General features: G+C 45.1%; 1 protein-coding gene across 2 annotated transcripts in view; it reads left to right on the top strand.

Moving 5' to 3' along the window:
• Nucleotides 1–19,565, top strand: part of Ddx56 (putative ATP-dependent RNA helicase DDX56) — a 523,416-nt gene that overhangs the window by 257,428 nt on the left and 246,423 nt on the right. For both annotated transcript variants that reach the window (XM_068376800.1, XM_068376799.1), the window contains exon 5: nucleotides 11,375–11,531. In XM_068376800.1, coding sequence (XP_068232901.1) covers nucleotides 11,375–11,531 — 157 coding nt within the window. The remainder of the gene's footprint in view (nucleotides 1–11,374; nucleotides 11,532–19,565) is intronic.

The following is a 19,565-nucleotide window of genomic DNA, read 5'->3' as shown; positions in this document are numbered from 1 at the left end:
CTTTCTTGATTTGGATGAGAATTTACATTCTCTAGAATCTATAGATAAGTATGATATTCATTCTCTCTCAGAGAGAAGAGGCTAAACCTTTCCTCCCTCCCTGATTCTGCCGCCGCTACAGGCGGCAACCACTGTCTTTCTTCATCGCTGTCGAGTAGAACAAAGTTCTTGCTGTCTCCGGCTTTGATTTAGATAGTGACTAACTCAGGGTGCCCTTGTCTTGCCGCCGACGATGTTGTCAGCACAGGAAGCCATGCTTCCTCAGTTCACTTTTGAAGATAGGTGGCATACCTGCCGCCACCTCTCATATCAATGAACTAGAAGACCCTCTACCCTTCCCCTTCTACCCTTTAGTGACGTCATAGCCGTCACAAAACTCCTTCACCGGTATTCTGACAGTCATCTTTGCTTGGTAGGGGGACTGCGTTACTGGCTGGTACCCTGCTGGTAGCAGTTAGTTTAGCCGTCTCTGCCACATTCTCCCTTACTTCCTTCCTTCACAGGAAATGAATATTATTGGGGGGAAGATTGAAACGGCTCCTGACGGCTGCCGGTTGGAAACCTAACATACTTTGGGAAGTCCTCAGCCCTCCTTTCAGCTGCCATCCACATTTATTGCCGCCAACGTCATAGCTGGCGACAGGCCTTTTGTGGATGGGTGGAAGCCAGAATCCGACAGATTCTTCCCCCTTCCATTGGAACTTTCATTCTGGCAAGGAGACAGCAGGCGGCCTGATAGTCCTCCTACACTTCCAACTGTTATGTTTAATCATAATAGTAGGAAACTCTCCTTCCTTAATACTTTGTCCCTCTATCAGTAGTACCGCCAGGTACTAACCTAACACAGGCAGTGCTGCTGGCTGAACTACAGTATACAACTATACAGTAGTACACATGTTTTCTAACATACTCTGTTTCCTATCGCAGTCAATTGTTGCGACCACGATATTATGTTGAGGCTGAGTACTCCCTCAACACCTAGATGGTTTTTTCGATCATCAGGACCCCAAATCACCGATCAGTATTAATATATACTACAGGTGGATAAACTAACTCTAACTCTAGTTCCTAGAGTTTTTTCTACCTTGTATTCTCCCTATCAGGGAACTAAATATTATTACTGACAGAGGTCTCATCAATGGCCTGGGAGAGGAAACACAGATATGTGTCTTTTCTACTTCCTTTCAAGCTTACTATCCTAAGCTATTATAAACAATAGTAATTACTATTGTTAATAAAACTGTATGCTTTTATATCACTGATATGAAAAACATGAATACTCAATGAGCCATTTTTCCTTTACAGGAGGAGCCGATGGAGAAGTATGCAGCATTTTTCTGCAACCACAAAGGTAAAGACTTTTGTAGCCACACGAAGTGCAGGACTCATGCCCCCTGCTGCATCGTGTCGGGAGTCCTGAAATATTGGGACCCGAAGGGTTGCCCCACATGCATGACCCTGCTGGCCAATGGCTTCGGAAAAGCCCTCCCAGTCAGCATAGAGACTAGGGATACAGCGAGGGAAACTCTTCACAAATGGGTAAGAGGGTTCCAGAAGAACTCTCCGGGACCATACTTACCCAACGACTCCCTAAGGTGCCTACTGTTCCCCAAGGCTCTACCAAACGCGGTGGTGCCCCAGGAACAGGTCCAGTCTCCCCTCATACTACTGAAGATCGACGCAGACATAAATAGGGCACTGTAAGGCATGGACATCCACCAAGAAAGGATGCAAGGTGGCCCTGAAGAAAATGTGGAACATCCACAAGCAAAGGAAGAAGGATCTGATTCAACGGCAATCGAAGACTCTCAGTTCGCCGTGACGGCATACCAACCTATGCCGTCAACTTCTTCAACCCCAACTCCAAAATCAGTTGCACATGCCGACAAGAACGAAGAGATCCTCACTTCGATTCAACGGATGATGGAATTGTTCCCAAAGGAACAAGAGACAATGAGAGAATCACTCAGGCAGCCGAAGATACTGTTGCAAGAGAGGCGTTACCGCCCTGGACCTACCAAGGCCTCCACTAAGAAGCCCCTTAGTGTGTTGCTCCGAAACCAACTCCTGGAGGTATGTGGAGCATATGCCCATGATGAATGGGAAACTATTCGTCGCGGATAAGTTGGGGGCCAAACTGATTGAAGACCTTGAGTTCTGGCCTAACTTTTCAGCTTACCCAGACTGTTACGTGAGACTGCGGGATGAACATGCAGCCGGTGAGGAAACGGTACCCAAAGAGGTCATTGTCTTCGAGCATGACAAGGCGCAAGCCATCCTCCCGAAAACCTTGAAAGAAGCTGGATACACCAACTCCAAAGTCTCAGCACTGAGCTAGAGCCTTACTCCTTCCTCCATCTCTTTCCCCTTTTCGGAGAAAGTACTAGACTTTGCCGTCAAGGCAGTCAACGAGGGCAAGCCCTGCCCAACCCTAGAGGAATGCAAACTGTTCTCTCCAGCACTGCCTACCTGCGAGGAGAAGTGGAAGGATGTCCACCTAACCTTCTCTGTCTTGAGGTTGGATCCAGAGATAGCAGGCCAGCAGTTCAATGAGAACCTTCCGAAGTTGCCAGACCATCTGAGGAGGGAACAGGAGACGAAGGAGAGACTAGCGGCCTCCCTTTCTCAACAGAACTGCCTGGAAATGAGTGCAGGTCTACATAACGCCCCAGAAATGTTCATCTTCCTGGCTAAGTCTCACATGGGGACCCTTGTGAAAGACTTATATGCTTTTCTCAGAGCAAGGAGAGCATGCAGAGAGTTTGTTTTGGCCTCAGCGACCATAAGACACGAACCAAGGAAGCTGATTACCTCAAGCATCCGGGGGTAAAGACCTATTCCCGCAGGAACTGGTCCAAGAGATCATAACCAGAGCAGCCACGAAGAACAGAAACCTTCTCCAAGAGTGGGGCATAAGCTCAGAGGAAATCTTCCTCAGGCGGAGGTCCACAGCCCAAGAATAAAAAGGCAAGGAGACCACGCAGACCTGCACAACTTCCTGCTGTGACTATGACCACGATGCCTCAGACCACCTTTCAGATGGTCTCTCAACAACTGGTAGCCCAGTTGCCAGTGTTTAACCCTAACTTGGAGAGGCAGTCGACTTCCTTTCGCCCTAGTCAGAAAGTAAAAGGCCTGAAGAGGAGTTCTCCTGGAGGTAACTCCTCTCGGGGCCGAGGAGGACGTGGTCACGGAAACAAATCCGCAGGACACTCCAAGCAATGAGGAGGCAGACTGTATCTTTTTCGGGATCGCTGAACCTTCGATCCCTGGGCCCACAGCCTAATCACGAATGAACCCGGGTGTAAATGGAACAGAACTCCACCCCATTTTCCAGAATTCTTCCAACACTCCACCCTCTTGTAGGAAGAATATACCTCAGAACTCTTGAACAAGAAGGTAATAAGGAAAGCAGAGTCCATCAAATTCCAGGGAAGGCTGTTTTGTGTTCCCAAGTAAGACTCGGACAAACTCAGAGTCATTCTAGACTTGTCTCCACTCAACAAGTTCCGGATGCTTACTTTGCAACACATAAAGGACCCTTCTACCAAAAGGGGCATACACAATCTCAATAGACCTAGCAGATGCTTACTGGCATCTTCCAATGAGTCGCCCTTTCTCCTCCTACCTAGGATTCAAGCTGCAGAAGAAGTAGTTTGTCTTCAGAGCAATGCCCTTTGGACTGAACACAGCCCCAAGGATATTCACGAAGCTAGCAGACACAATAGCCCAGCAGCCACGCTCCGAAGGATTTCAAGTGGTAGCATATCTAGACGACTGGCTGGTATGGGCAGCATCCAAGACTACTTGTCTGCAGGCAGCCAACAAGGGGATCCAGTTCCTGGAACACCTGGGCATCAAGATCAATCGCAAGAAGTTGCGCCTTTCTCCAGCTCAGCAGTTCCAATGGGACTTAAAGTCACACCACCTCTCCATTCCATCCAAGAAGAGGAGAGAGATAGCGGGATCTGTCAGGACACTAATCCATCACAAGAGGATTCCAAGAAGAAAACAGGAAAGAGTATTGGGCTCTCTCCAGCTTGCAGCAGTGACAGACCCGGTGCTAAAATCACGTCTAAAAGATGCATCAGGAGTCTGGAGAAGATACACATCAAATGCTCGAAGAGATCAACTAAGGTTGACCCCAATCCTGTTGCGTACCCAGTTAAGGCCGTGGTCAACAGCCAAGAGCCTAACACGGACAATTCCCCTGCAACCACCCGAACCATCAGTGGTGATACACACGGACGCCTCCCTAGAAGGATGGGGAGGCCATTCTCATGAGAGAAAAGTGCAAGGGAATTGGTCGCACCAGTTTAAAACCTTTCATATCATCATTTTGGAAGCTTTGGCAGTTTTCCTGACGTTGAAGAAACTATCCCCTCGCAGAGCAATCCACATCAGATTGGTCCTGGACAACGAAGTGATAGTAAAATGTCTAAATCGACAAGGCTCGAGATCGCCTCACATCAACCATGTGATATTAACCATCTTCCAAATGGCAAGGAGGAAGGGATGGCACCTATCAGCAGTTCACCAGCAAGGGTTTCGTAACGTGACGGCGGACGCTCTATCCAGGCGAAAGCCCATAGAGACAGAATGGTCCCTAGACGCAGACTCATTCTCCTTCATCTCGGAAAAAGTCACGGAACTGCAGATCGACCTCTTCGCAACGAGCGACAACAAGAAACTACCTCGTTATGTAGCCCCTTATATGGACCCTCAAGCAGAGGCGATGGACGCCATGTCCCTCGACTGGAACAGGTAGAATCGCGTTTACCTGTTTCCACCAACCAATCTCTTGCTAAGAGTTCTCAACAAGCTAAGATCCTTCAGAAGGACAGTAGCAGTAGTGGCCCCCAAGTGGCCCAAAAGCAATTGGTTCCCTCTAATTCTAGAGCTGAAACTGAAGCTGTTTCCTCTGCCGGATTCAGTATTATCTCAACTGGTCCAGAAGTCGAGTGTCTATGCTTCATCCTCGAGAATTAACAACCTACATCTCATGATTTTCTCGCCCTAGCGGCGAACAAAAGGTTTGGAATCTCGAAGGATAAAGTTGACTTCATAGAAGAGTATAAATCAAGTTCGACTAGGAGACAATATGAATCGTCATGAAAGAAATGAGTTTCCTTTGTGAAAACAAGGAAACCGACTTACATGGGTTTCTCACCTAAAAGTGCTAAAAGCTAAATGTGTTGAAGCTCTGAATATTTTAAAAGTAGTGTCCCATACATCATGAGGGGTAGAATGCAATACTATTTTGAAATTATATAAGGCCTTGATTTTTTCCAAAATTAGTTATTGATGTGAAATATACTCTTCAGCCACAACAAGCCGGTTACAAATATTAGATTCAATACATCATGCTGGTATTAGATTGTCCACAGGAGCATTTAGAATCTCACCTATCCCAAGTCTCCTTGTTGATGCTGGAGAGTTACCTCTAGACCTTTACCGAATGTCTTCCATTGTTCGGTATTGGTTCAGATGGCAAAGACTCCCCAACTCTTTAGCCTTTTAGACTGCAAGCCTTGTGAGACACAAATCATACCTTGAGTTGCACCCAAAATCTCCTCAACCTTATGGCTTTCGGGTGAAACGATTATTAAACAGTCTGGATATAATTAGAAATAAGGTACTTCCATTCAAGGTATCATCAATGCCTCCATGGAAATTATCAGGTCTCTTTTTATGGAACCTGTTGAAGAACATGAAGGATCGACTTTTATATATACTGATGGCTCCAAATCTGATGCTGGCGTTGGATTTGGAGTACATAGTAATGATTTTAATTGTAGAGGTGCACTTCCTCTAACAGCTTCCATATTTACTACCGAACTGTATGGCATACTAACCGCTATTGAGAAAATATCTTTGGAGAAGGAGGGTAATTTTACAATTTTTAGTGATGCAAAGAGTGTCCTTCAAGCTTTGAAAGTTTTTAATCCCAGTAACCCTCTAGTTTTAAAGATTTTAGAATGGCTCTTTGTTATTGGACGGAGAGGTATAATGGTTCGATTTTGTTGAGTTCCAGCACATGTAGCTGTGTCTGGGAATGAGAAGGCAGATTCACTGGCAAAGAATGCTGCATCCGAGTTGCTGCCAAGAAGGTATCCCATTCCGTGTAAGGATTATCTACCTAACATCAAGAAATTGCTTTGCAATAAATGGCAACAGCACTGGGATAGTCTAGATGGCAATATAATGAGAGAGGTAACAAATGTCATAACTCCTTGGAGGTATAACATGATGCCCCGAAAGTGGGAGACTTCTCTTTGTCGTCTTCGTATTGGTCTCACTCGGTTGACACACGAGTTTCTGCTGGAGGGCCAACACCAACCGTATTGTGATGACTGTTTGGTACCTCTAACAGTGAGGCATCTATTGACCGAATGCCCCAATTATAATAACTTGCGGAATAGATATTTGTTTGAGGCTCGAGGTGAGGGTGGCAGGTTCGTCCTTGCCAAGATTCTTGGACATGATGTGTCCTACTATGCAAGTGGCATTTTTAGATTTGTTTCAGAAGCGGGTCTTTTGAAAACTATCCAACTTTTATAATGACTTATTAACTTTTATGGTTTTAATTGAATATTCTTTAATTTTTTTATATATATATATACTAAATGATATCGGCGTCAATGACCCTAGATGTCAGGATGCCTGAAAACCTTAAATCAATCAATCAATACTGCCTACTGTATAAACTTATGCTGTAGTTCTGCCGGCATGCTGGCGGCTAGGCTAGTACCTGACGGCACTAGCCGACAGAGAGAGAGAGAAAGCATGGAGAGAAGGGCTACTGTATCATTATAGTTTAGTACAATAAATAAGGGTGTAGGGGCTACTGTCCCTTCTGCCACAATGACGGTTCAAAAGGAAGGGGGGAATGTATCATTCTAGCTTCCATCCAGCCACAGGGTGTGTTGCCGGCTACTTTGCCAGTTCCAGGGATTGTGGATGGCAGTCCAAGAGAGGACTGAAGAACACTCAAAGACATCAGGGTCTCCCACCGGCAGCCGCCATGGCCGGCACAACCTTTCCCGGAGCCTTGCGTCCGTAGGGGGAAGGTCGAAGCGGCAATCAAGCCGCCTATGTAGGAGCTCGGCCGGCAACATAACCTACCCGGCGAGCAGGGAGATAGTAGGATACCGGCCAAAGATATTGCAATGGCTACGCCATCGCTAAAGGAGAGAGAGGGGAAGGGAAAGGGTCTTGTGTTTCGAGTCGGAAGAAGGCGGCACAATTGCCACCCACTTACGGTCACAAACTCAGAAACATTGTTTCAATATCGGCGCCGTCTTGGGCGGCAGAAGACTATTGATTCCTCAGCCCAAGACCTTGCCGAAACAAGACATGTCTTGTAGACCGCAAGGGAGAAGGTGACGGCAGTGTACTACCACTTTCGGATGCGGGCTAGGGAAGCTAGGCTTCCTATGACTGCAACGTAAACCAGCAGGGGAGTGACTACTCCCCCGGTAGTAGAGTTGCCGACATCAAGACTGAATACTCTGAGTTAAAGAGGGAAGACAGAAAACACTAGTCTAGTCAAGCCGGAGTACACTACTCTATGGCAAGACCACGTTAGGGTTGTCCCCTAATGGCGGCACTCAGAGCGAAGGAAGGGTTTACCCTTAAATCTCTAAAAGAGACGAGTATCGAATTATAGTAGTAATTCTAGGAGATATACTATCTCCTATTGAATTGATAAAACGATACAAGAGGGTAAGCGTGGATAATGTACGAAAGTACACTGGAACCTTTACATACGAATGTTCTAACATATGAATTTTCCAACATCCGAAGTAAAATTCGACCAAATTTCTGTTTCGACACCCGAAGTGTTGCTCCAACATACGAAGTAAATAATACTTGTATGCGTGGAATTTTTTCAAAAGCGTCAACCGTGGTTTGTTGTTGACGCCGCTAGACGGCAGCACATCGGAGGGACGCCAATCGAGCGTCACCTTGAACAGTCCTCTCATCTCGTGCGCATCGTGTGATTGTTCTCTATTCGCTCAGTTATTAACAGTGTTTTTTATCTTTTTCGCGTGTTGTTTTCTGTGTTTCGTAATCATGGGTCGTAAAAAGCTTAGTTTCGGTTCAGGAAGTAGTAGTAGTGGTGAGAAAAGGAATGCTTTCATTAGAACTAAAGCAAGAAATATTAGAAAAGCATGAGCGAGGTGTATGTGTTAGCGATCTGGCTAAACAATATGGTCGGAATATGTGTACGATCTCGACGATCATAAAACAGAAGGCAGCCATTAAAGCAGTGAAACCTTCGAAGGGGATCACGATTATTTCCAAACGTCGTAGCCCTACCCTTGAAGAGATGGAACGCCTTTTTGTTAATATGGATCAAGGACAAGGAGATTGTTGGCGATACGATCACTGAAACGATCATTTGTGAGAAGGCCAGCGCTATTTACAGTGATTTAAAGGCGGCGGGGTCTGGGGGTTAAGCGGGGGAGAGTTCAGCCGATCCTACGACGGAGGAATTCAAGGCGTCTCAAGGTTGATTCGAGAAATTTAGGAAACGAACTGGGATTCATTCAGTTGTTCAGCATGGAGAAGCTTCGAGTTTGGACATCAAGGCTGCTAAAGACTTTGTTAAAAAGTTCGAAAGCATCGTGGCGGAGGAAGGCTACGTAGAGCAGCAGGTGTTCAACTGTGATGAAACCGGTCTGTTTTGGAAAAAGATGCCTAGTCGAACGCACATTACCGCTGAAGAGAAGAAAATGTCTGGACATAAGCCAATGAAGGATCGGTTGACTCTTGCACTTTGTGCCAACACCAGCGGGGACTGCAAAATTAAGCCTTTATTAGTTTACCATTCCGAAAACCCTAGGGCATTTAAAGCACATAGAATTAATAAAGACCTGCTACATGTTCTATGGTGTTCTAATTCTAAGGCTTGGGTTACTAGGCATATCTTTGTGGAATGGGTAAACGTAGTTTTCGGCCCTGCTGTCAAGAAGTACCTTCAGGAGAGGAATTTGCCTTTGAAGTGCTTGCTTTGTTTGGACAATGCAACCGCTCACCCCCCCGGACTCGAAGATGATATCATCGACGAATACAAATTCATCAAAGTGTTGTATCTTCCACCGAATACCACCCGTATCCTCCAGCCCATGGACCAGCAAGTCATCTCTTATTATAAGAAGCTGTACACCAAGCACTTATTTAAGCAGTGCTTTAATGTCACGCAAGGCACTAACTTAACTTTGCGTGAATTTTGGAGGAGCCACTTTAATATCGTGCACTGCTTAAGGATCATAGATCAGGCTTGGTAGGGAGTAACTCGTTGGACCCTGAATTCAGCTTGGAAGAAGCTTTGGCCTGATGCTGTTGCTCCCAGAGATATCAAAGGTTTTGGCCCCGAGAATGAACCTGTGGTTGCCGCCGAGGAAGACGTCGAAGAGATTGTATCCCTTGGCAAGTCCATGGGTCTGGAGGTGGATGAAGATGACATCACCGAAGTCGTCGATGAGCATCATGAAGAGCTCACCACCGAGGAACTCAAGGAGCTGCAAGCCATGCAGCATGATGAGTTCCAAGCGCAGTTGAGTGAGTCGGAGGAGACCGAGGAGGTAGGCCAAATCTTAGGTACTGCGGAAATAAAACAGATGTTGGCATATCATCAACACGTGGTTGATTTCATCGACAAGCATCACCCACAGAAACTTCAGGTTTGCCGTGTTGTTGCGCAGTTCGATGATGTTTGCTCAACTCATTTCAGAAAAATCCTCAAAAGCCGTACCAAGCAACTTTCACTCGATAGTTTCTTTAAAAAATCTCTACTAAAACGGTCTAGTGATCATGATGAAAAGAAAGAAAGTGAAGCAAAGAAAAGGAAGACCGAATTGAGTGAAAGTGATGAAAATTAGAAATAAGAAAGGAAAAAAAAAATTATAAAATTATAAAAATGAAAAAAAAAAATAAGCTAAGTTAAGTTAAAGTTCACGTAGTGTAAGTTAGTGTAAGTTATCGTACACGTTATCGTACAAAGTCGCTGTCCCTACCTCCTCGCTGATCTTTTATCTCCTCCTGCGTAGCAGTCCCTACCTGTGCTGGCCTGTTGCTAAGGTAAAGTGTTACATAAAAACCCCTTTTTTATTTATTATTTCTTTATTATTATCCTTTTTTCAGATATTTCTGTATTATTATATTGTATTAATGTTATGTGTAATTATATGTAGCCATTTATTAAGGAGTTATTATGGGTTTTTAGGTTGAGGAACGAATTAAACAAATTACCGTGTATTCTTATGGGAATATTTGCTCCAACATACGATCGTTTTAACATACGAAGCTGTTTCTGGAACAAATTAAGATCGTATGTAGAGTATCACTGTATACTAAAACGCGTAGGCTAGCCTAGCGTGAGTAGAGATCTCTGCTATGCTATATCACCGAGACTCTAACATATACGATCGACACATTGTAAGGAAGAGGAAATATACGTGCATGATCTTATAATTTGCCTAGATACCGGTAGCTATAATTCATTAAAGCTAAATACCTGGAACGTCGTTCTACCGACTAAATAAGGCACATATGGCGAACGACAGCGTCCAAAATGGCGCCTCCGGTGACCGGCTAAGCACCGATAAACACAACTAAATTATGCTAATTTAACTGTGAGAAGGGAGCTAAAAATAATACACAGGAAAGATTAAATACTCAACCTTTCAGAGGCTGAAGATGCTGGAGAATGCATGATAATATTAGTAAAAAACACCGAGAGCAAGCGGGAGATACACCATGCATAATTGGCTACTAACAAAGGAATGGGTAGCCATGTTGGGCCGTGTAGTAGTACGGGAAGGGGATCCACCAGGTAACCTTGATGACGGGTCCCTTTCAGTTTCGCCACTCTTCCCCCTCAGAGCGAAATCTCTATTCGGGGTGAAGATTGCCATGTGTCGTATCAAGAAATACGTCCCCTGATATTATGCGCTCTCCTTAAGAAAATTTTTAAGGATACTCACGCCAGGAGTTAGAATTCTGGAGACCTATGGTCAATTCTCTGGGAGTATCACTGTAGCTAAATATTCCTTAGAAAGGTGCCTAAAGGAACCTTCCATCAGGACGACATGGCTTGAGCCCAAAAATATGTTTTATAGAGTAACCTATTTTAGTCACATAGGTTATTTCAACTAGTTTCATTCCTCAAAATTCAGTAAAATTTTATTTAGGAAACCATCCTCTACTCTAATACAGTTTGTCAGATTGTCTAAATATCTAGATTAAAATGTGCTGGATTAATGAGTTGTCTTTGTTAAATGTTTTATCTAGTAGGATATGTGATATTTTATAAGGGTAGGCCTACTATACTTACAGAACATTCTACAAAATTATTCTTTCTCCTCAGAAAGTTGCCCTCCATACACCAGACCTTTGTCACTAGTGCAACAATCTCAGAGGACTTGCGCCAGTTGAAAAAACTCACTCTGCACAACCCAGTTATTTTACGCCTTGAGGAGCCACCTCTCCCAACATCAAACCAGCTTACTCAATATGTTGTGAAGGTTCTATAATAATTGTTTGTTTGGTTTATAGCATTTACTGTATTTAATGCCTGTGTTATCAAATGAATATAACATACCTGAATTTAGGCTCTTTTTTTTGATAAGTGCAGGTGTCTCTTCTAACTTACATCCTAGATATTTTCTATTGTTTCTATCAGTCAGAAAATCGAAAAAGGTTTTTCAAAATTAACTTAATAGTACCAGAGGTTAGTTACAATTTTTATTGAATAAAGGTACCTGGAGATAGAAGAAAGGACCACATACTTTGCTAGGTTTTTATTAGTTTTTATTTTTTTTATTTTTTATTGTTTTAACCTTCTACAGTACTCTTTGATTCATTCTCTATAACTTATAGATTTATGTTCAGTTGGGTATGCATTGTTACATTTCCATACAATTACCGTATTTTTTCCTTATCAATGCGACAGTTCTTGCAATACAGTTGATGGGAATTCAGTCAAACTTGGAACAAATGTAGATTATCATGTATAGGTGGCCTCAAAGTGAGATTGTCGTCATGTCTGTCTGTTTAGAGTGTCTGTCCCAATTAACATATTGCAACTCTTCTTCTAAAGTTGAACGGATTTCAGGTTAGATTTGTTTAAAGGTAGGCTATAATTCGTCTATGCATGAAGATAGATAGTAGGTATGTTTGTCTGTATTTTGTCCAGTAGACATATGTAATACGCAAATATAGAACTCAAGTCACACCAACACATCAGTTGTTGAGTGCAATTTTCTAAATCCACACTGGTTAGGTGATAAAATACCTTTTTTCTCCAGGTACCACACCAGTTTTGCATTGGCCATCTTAATAACCTTACATAATCAAGATGTCAATACAATTGGTAGATATTTTGCTGCTAAAAACTTATCTTTACAGGGTTTTAAAAAGGCTAAAATAATGGCTAGTTCCTAAACACTTGGATAATTATGACCATGACATATTCTGTTAATAATGCTTAAACTAAATAACTTAGTACTGTATTAACAGGTAAATGTTTAATCATTGCATATGGAATTCCATTGTGTCTAGGAGTTGTATCATTGGTTCCCTAACTGGTGACCGCTAGACTGGTGTTCGAGTTACGCCCAAACTCGTTAGATATTCTGGTCACTGCAACCTCACCATCCTTGTGATCTAAGGATGGGGGGTTTGGGTGAGCCTATAGGTCTATCTGTTGCCGATTGTATTCTTGATAGTTTCGGCGATTTAGGTAACCGAATCTTGCTTGTGCTAGGCTTCCTAGCCTATGCATTTTAGTTTACTTTCATGCATGATATAATAGACATTCCTAGTGTAATAACAATTAAATGAAGCTATTTAGGCAATTTATACATGCAAGATCGTATACGAGAGAGTTTCGGCGATTAAGGTAGTCGAATCTCACCCGCCGCTAGGCTACTAGCCTAGTGGCTTTAGTATACTTTCATACATGTTCCCCGGTTACCCTCGTGTATCGTTTTATCAATTCAGGCGGAGATAGATATCTCGTAGAATTATTATATAAATCGATACTCGTCTCCAGTGGAGATTTCAGGGTAATCCTTCCTTCCCTCTTGAGTGTAGCCTTAGGCTACAACCCTAGTTAGTCTTGCCTTCGAGTAAACACTCAGGCTTGACTAGGCTAGTGTTTTCTGTCTCTTCCCTTGGCCGGCAGATAGCAGGCTTTGGGTTTCGGTCAGAACCTCAGAGTATATGGTCTTTTGCCGGCAGCCGGTCGGCAGGGTGAATAGTCATTCCCTTGCCGGGCTAGGCTGCCGGCATAGGAGGCTAGACCTCCCTAGGCCGCACTTGAAGTGGTTTTATGATGCCGCCACCTTCTCCCTGCGGTCTAGAAGATTAGTCCTGTGCTCGCAGACCCTAGGCTGAAGAATAGACATTCTTCTGCCGCCTAGGATGGCGCTGGCACTGGAACTCTGTTTCTCCCTTGTTGAGAGGAAGCGGCAAGTTTGCCACCGTCCCCTTAACTTTATTGGCAGTCCCTAGGCTGGAGAAGATATTCTCCTGTCGCCTTGGATGGCGCCGATACTGAAACAGAGTTCCTTAGGGGTGTAGTAGGACCGGCAACCCTGCCGGCTCCTTCCACACCTCATACAGGACCCTTTTCCCTCCCCCCTCTCTTCTTTAGTGATGGCCTAGCCATCGCAACCCTTTGGCCGTCCTCCTACAATCTCACTGCTTGCCGGCGGGTTGTGGGGCTGGCCGGGGCTCCTACATGCAGCGGCTTAGTCGCTCAGCCTTCCCTTATGGACGCAAGGCTCCAGGAAAAGCTGTGCCGGCTTCCGGCTGGAGACCCCTATACTGTAGAGTGCTCTTCAGTCCTCTCTTTGACTGCCAACCACATACCAGTGGCCGGCAGAGACCGGCAATGGTTTTTGTTTGGGTGGAAGCCTGAATGATACATTCTCCCCTTCCATTTGAACCCTCTTTCTGGAGGAAGGCAGTAAGACTGAGTACTTGCACCCTTATTTATTGTTAATACACACTTAATAAGGTTCCTTTCACTCCTTGCTTTCTCTCTCTATTGGCTAGTGCCGCCGGGTGCAACTGCCTGGTTGATGCTGCTGGCCACTACCCCAGCCGGCAAGGCGCCAGCTGAACCAGTGCACCGACACTACCCCAGCCGGCGGACGTTGGCAGGACTAACCTAGCCGGCAGGTGTCGACCGGGTTGATGCTGCCGGCCACTACCCCAGCCGGCAAGACACCGGCTGGACTGTGCCGCCAGGTGCTAGCCTTGCCGGCAACATGCCGGCTAAAACTACAGTACAGTATATGATCATACAGTAGCCAGTATATTTGCAGTGTAGATCATACTGCAGACAGAAAATTGTATAAAATATACAGTAGTTATTTTCCAACATACCCTGTGTATCTATGCACACTTATCTATCCTTACAGGTTAGAATTCTTCCATTGGGTTTCCTGAATAGGGAAAGTCAAGGTTTTAATTTTTGGGTAGGTCGCAGCAATTGGCGGGACAGGAAACACAAGTATGTGTCTTTCCTAATTCTTTTCTAGCTTGTCTATCCTAAGCCATATGCAATAATATGCAAAAATATTAATAATAATATTTATATAGTTTATCAGGTAGGATGAACTACCGCATACTCATTTATTTTTCCTCTCTTTACAAGAGGACCATCCCAAGTGCCTGAGAGTCTTTTGCAACGTGAGGAGCAAGGACTTCTGTGGCCATGTAGAGTGCAGGGCTCATTCTCTCTGCCCCATCTCCAAGGGACCTCTGAAGTACTGGGACCCCCAGGACTGTAATGTTTGCAAGGCCTTGGTTACTGAGGCTTTTGACGACCCCAAGACAGCGGAGTCAAGGGATGCAGCGCTGAGTAAGCTGCACAGATGGGTTCGTGGCTTTCAGAAGAATGCCACGGGGCCTTACCTTCCGAGTGAATGGATGCGTTCCTGTCTGTTCCCTATGGCGTCTGTGGATATTGTTGTACCCCAGCCTCAACCTGAGATCCCTTGCGTTCATATTTCCGTAGATACGGACGTCTCTGACGCGATTAAGGACATCTACCTGGATGAGAGGATTTTGGAGGTATTTAAGGACACGGAGAAAGACCTTCTAGCGGAAGGTCTAGAAGAGGAGTCTACCCTGGCTCCTGAGACTGAAGAGGATGACGTCGAATCGGAGTCTGTTTCGTCGGTTCCGGCCCCAGAACCAGTACCCTCTACGTCTTCTGCTCCTTCTTCGGATGACATAAGTAAAGCTTTGGCCAGTCTCATGACTATGATGGAGAGTCTCCGTAAGCAGAACGAAGAAAGGGACGCTGAATTGAGGAGCAAGGATGGACCATCTCGCCGCGTCACGTGGGTCTCAGAAGAGACTCAACGTTAAAGGTCTTCCTCCTTCCTCTGATGTGAACCCTTGGAGGCATGCAAAATACATGCCGATTACCAATGGGAAGATTTTCATTTCAGAAAAGCTGGGGGCTGTCCTCATAGAGGATGTTGACCTTTGGCCCAGCTTTAAGTCTTACCCAGACTGCTTCGTCCGCTTGAAGGCGGAATATGTGTCCAAGGAGGAGACAGAACCAAAAGAGGTCATAGTTCTTGACCATGGAAAAGCTCAGGCTCTGTTGGCAAGTAGTCTGAAAGACAAGGGCTTCACTAATTCAAAAGTGTCAGCCCTTAGCAAGAAACACCCTTCTTTTCTTGCTCCAGCTAAACTAGCCTTTCCCTTTACGGAAAAAGGGTTTAAGGCAGTCATGAAGGCAGTGGACGCAGGGAAACATTGCCCTACACTCGAGGAGTGTAGACCCTTATCCCTAGCCCTGCCTACAGAGGAGAAGGACTGGAAGGAAATACACCTTACCTTCTCAGTTGGGAAGTTGGAGGTGGATATTGCTGGACGCCAGTTCAGCGAGAACCTCCCTAAGCTGTCCGATTTTCTCTTGCGTAGATAGCAAGAGACAAAGGAGAGACTTGCCGCATCCCTGTCCCTCCAGATTACCTTGGAGGCAATGGCAAGCGACAACAGATCCCCAGACATGAACATGGTCATGGCCAAATCAAATTTGGCTACGCTGATCAAAGACCTATATGGCTTCGTTAAGGCCAGACGAGCATATAGGGAGTTCGTGTTTGGTTTGGCTGCAGTGAAACACGAACCTAGGAAGCTGATAGCTTCCAATATCTGGGGAAAAGACCTTTTTCTGAGTGAAGTGGTCAAAAAAGAAGAGGACAAGGCTGTCACGGAGAACAGGAATCTTCTCCAAAAGTGGGGCATGTCGGCGAAGAGGAAGTCTTCCCCGGATGAGGGTCCCCAACCAAAGAGGAAGACAAAAAGACCTAGGTTGTCCTCTCGCCCTGTCAGAAAACAGCAACAAGAACTTCCTGCGGTTCCCATGACCGCGGTGCCCCAGATGGTGGCACAACACCAGCCAACCTACCAGATGGTACCTCAACAGCTGGTTGCCCAGTCACCAGATTTTACTCCTGCATATGAGAGGCAGACCACTACCTTTCGCCCTAAATGTAGAGGGTCGAAAAGGGGCTCCTCTAGATACCCTCCAAGAGGAAGAGGGGGTAAGGGAGGACGCGGTCAAGGAGGCAAGTCCTCCGGACAGTCGAAGCAATGAGATGCTTCCGATAGGAGGAAGACTCCAAAAATTTCAGGATCGCTGGACCTTCGGTCGCTGGGCCCACTGCCTAATCAAGAACGGACTAGGTTGGAGCTGGAGGACAGCTCCACCATCATTTCCTCAATTCTTCCAACACTCCACCCCCGTCCTGGAAGCATACACCCGAGAACTCTTGAGCAAACGGGTGGTAAGGAGGGCAAAGTCCATCAAATTCCAAGGAAGGCTGTTTTGTGTTCCCAAGAAGGACTCAGACAAATTCAGAGTCATTCTGGACCTGTCGCCACTCAACAAGTTCATAGAAAACAACAAGTTTAGGATGTTAACCCTTCAACACATAAGGACCCTCCTGCCAAAAATGGCGCTCACAGTCTCGATAGACATGGCAGATGCCTATTGGCATATTCCAATCAACCACCCAATCTCCTCCTACCTAGGATTCAGGCTACAGAAGAAGAAATATGTCTCTCAGAGCCATGCCCTTCGGACTAAACATAGCCCCAAGGATTTTTACAAAGCTTGCAGATGCAGTCGTTCAACTACTACGCCTAGAAGGTGTCCAGGTGGTAGCCTAACTGGACGACTGGCTGGTGTGGGCAGTATCCGAGACGTAGTGCATGCAAGCATCCAAGAAAGTGATCCAGTTCCTGGAACATCTGAGATTCAAGATCAACGTCAAGAAGTCTTGATTATCTCCAGCTCAGGAGTTTCAATGGTTAGAAATACATTGGAACTTTAAGTCACACTGTCTCTCCATTCCCCCAGGGAAGAGGAGAGAGATGGCGGGATCTGTCAAGAGACTACTGAAATACGACAGGATATCAAGACGCCAACAGGAGAGAGTACTGGGTTTTCTTCAGTTTGCATCAGTGATAGACCCAGTGCTAAGAGCACAACTAAAAGATTCATCAGGAGTCTAGAGAAGTTACGCATCAAACGCTCGAAGAAATCTAAGAAGACCGATACCAACTCGACTATGATCACTTTTCAAGCCATGGTCGAAGGCCAAGAACCTGAAGAGGTCCGTGCCCTTGCAACCACCTCTACCTTCAGTCATCATCCATACGGACGCATCAAAGGAAGGATGGGGAGGTCACTCTCACCAATGGAAAGTCCAAGAGACTTGGTGTTCTCTATTCAAGACCTTCCACATTAACATTCTGGAAGCCATGGCAGTCTTTCTCACGCTGAAGAAACTGTCCCCTCGCCATTCAGTCCTAGATGTAGGATCATTCTCCTTCATCTTACGTCAAGTCTCAGTACTGCAGATCGACTTCTTCGCGACGAGCGACAACAAGAAGCTACCTCGTTATGTGGCCCCATACAAGGACCCTCTAGCGGAAGCGGTGGACGCCATGTCCCTCGACTGGAACAGATGGAACTAGATGTACCTGTTCCCTCCAACAACCTCTTAATGAAGGTCCTCAACAAGCTGAGATCCTTTCAGGGAATGGCAGCTCTAGTGGCTCCCAAGTGGCCAAAAAGCAATTGGTTCCCTCTAGTATTGGAATTGAAGCTGAGGCTGGTCCCTCTACCGGACCCAGTACTGACTCAAAGAGTACAGAAGTCTACTGCCTTCGCTTCATCACAGAAAACCCAAAACCTTCATCTCATGATTTTCTTTCCTTAGCAGTAAAGAAATGGTTTGGGATCTCGAGAGACAGTATAGACTTCTTAGAAGAATATAAGTCCAAGTCTACTAGAAGACAATATGAATCATCTTGGAAGAAGTGGATTGCTTTCATCAAGGCAAAAGGACCAAAAGAAATCTCAACAGATTTCTGTTTATCCTTCTTTATCCATCTCCCTCTTAATGAGAGAATGCCTTGATGAAGTCATTGAGCTTCAGCACGGCATTTCATTCCCGTGCTGAAACTTGGTGACGGGCAAGAGGGCTCTCGAACTTGGGGAAATTGCTCCCCCAGTTCGAATCTAAATTTCTCTCTTTTACCTTTTTCTTTTTCTCAATATTACTTCGACCCTATCCTAATTTCACAAACTTTCTTTAGTCTTGCTTTCCAAACTCTGAGAAAAATTTCCCTCATTATATGTGTGTATATGGTATGTACATATATATTTATTATTATTTTTTTTTTCTTTTCTCCTATGGCTTGGATGTTTTTACATCCATTGTAGCCCCGGCGGGGATGTTCATACATCCTTTATTGCTGCCTGCTTTGATGAGTGGGAGGAGGTATCACGGTTGGGAGGTGTTTGCATTCAAAGCTATATGTGAGAGTATTGGATGATTTCAGCCATCCCGAAGATGGTTTGGACCTTTTTGGCGGAACTATTCTCAAGTGTTGGGTCTTCGGAATCCAGGGGGATCCAATGCTTGGGGTAGGACTCTCGGCTTTTGGCCGGAAGCCCGTCATTATAGATATGGGGAGGATGATTCCATAATTTCTTGGTCTCAGTCCTAACAGGCGGGTTCAGCTTACACCTGTGCCTCTATATCTGTTTTGATGCTATCCTTCGGGTAGGGTATGGAGTGGACCATCTGGGAAGTATACTCTCATTGTGCCGATAGTGGAGAGTGCAAATTTCCTTTCCGACGTGTGATGGCCTAACATACTTGAGCAGGTACATCAAACTAACTCTTTTCTCTCTCTTTAGTATAATGGATTCTTTAAGTAACGAACCCCCATCCCCTGGATACGCTGACTCTCCCCCGGCACTGTTGACGACCTCTGCTAATGTGATAAGGGATAGCTCTGTTGATGACCTCGGAACGGGAAAGGACCATTCTACTGATATTTCTAAATCGAGTAATTTGGGTAACACAAGGAAACTTCGAATCCTCCATGTTACACAAATTTCAATAGAAACAAATTATGATGATCTATGTAAAGCATTTGAATGCTATGGATGCATAAAAGAAATAAGGATGAAACTTGAAGCTGAAACTTGGGATTCATGGATATCTTATAGT

This window comes from Palaemon carinicauda, chromosome 7, assembly GCF_036898095.1.
Source record: "Palaemon carinicauda isolate YSFRI2023 chromosome 7, ASM3689809v2, whole genome shotgun sequence".
NCBI classification, from domain to species: Eukaryota; Metazoa; Arthropoda; class Malacostraca; order Decapoda; family Palaemonidae; genus Palaemon; species Palaemon carinicauda.
This window is presented reverse-complemented; position numbering and strand designations above follow the sequence as displayed.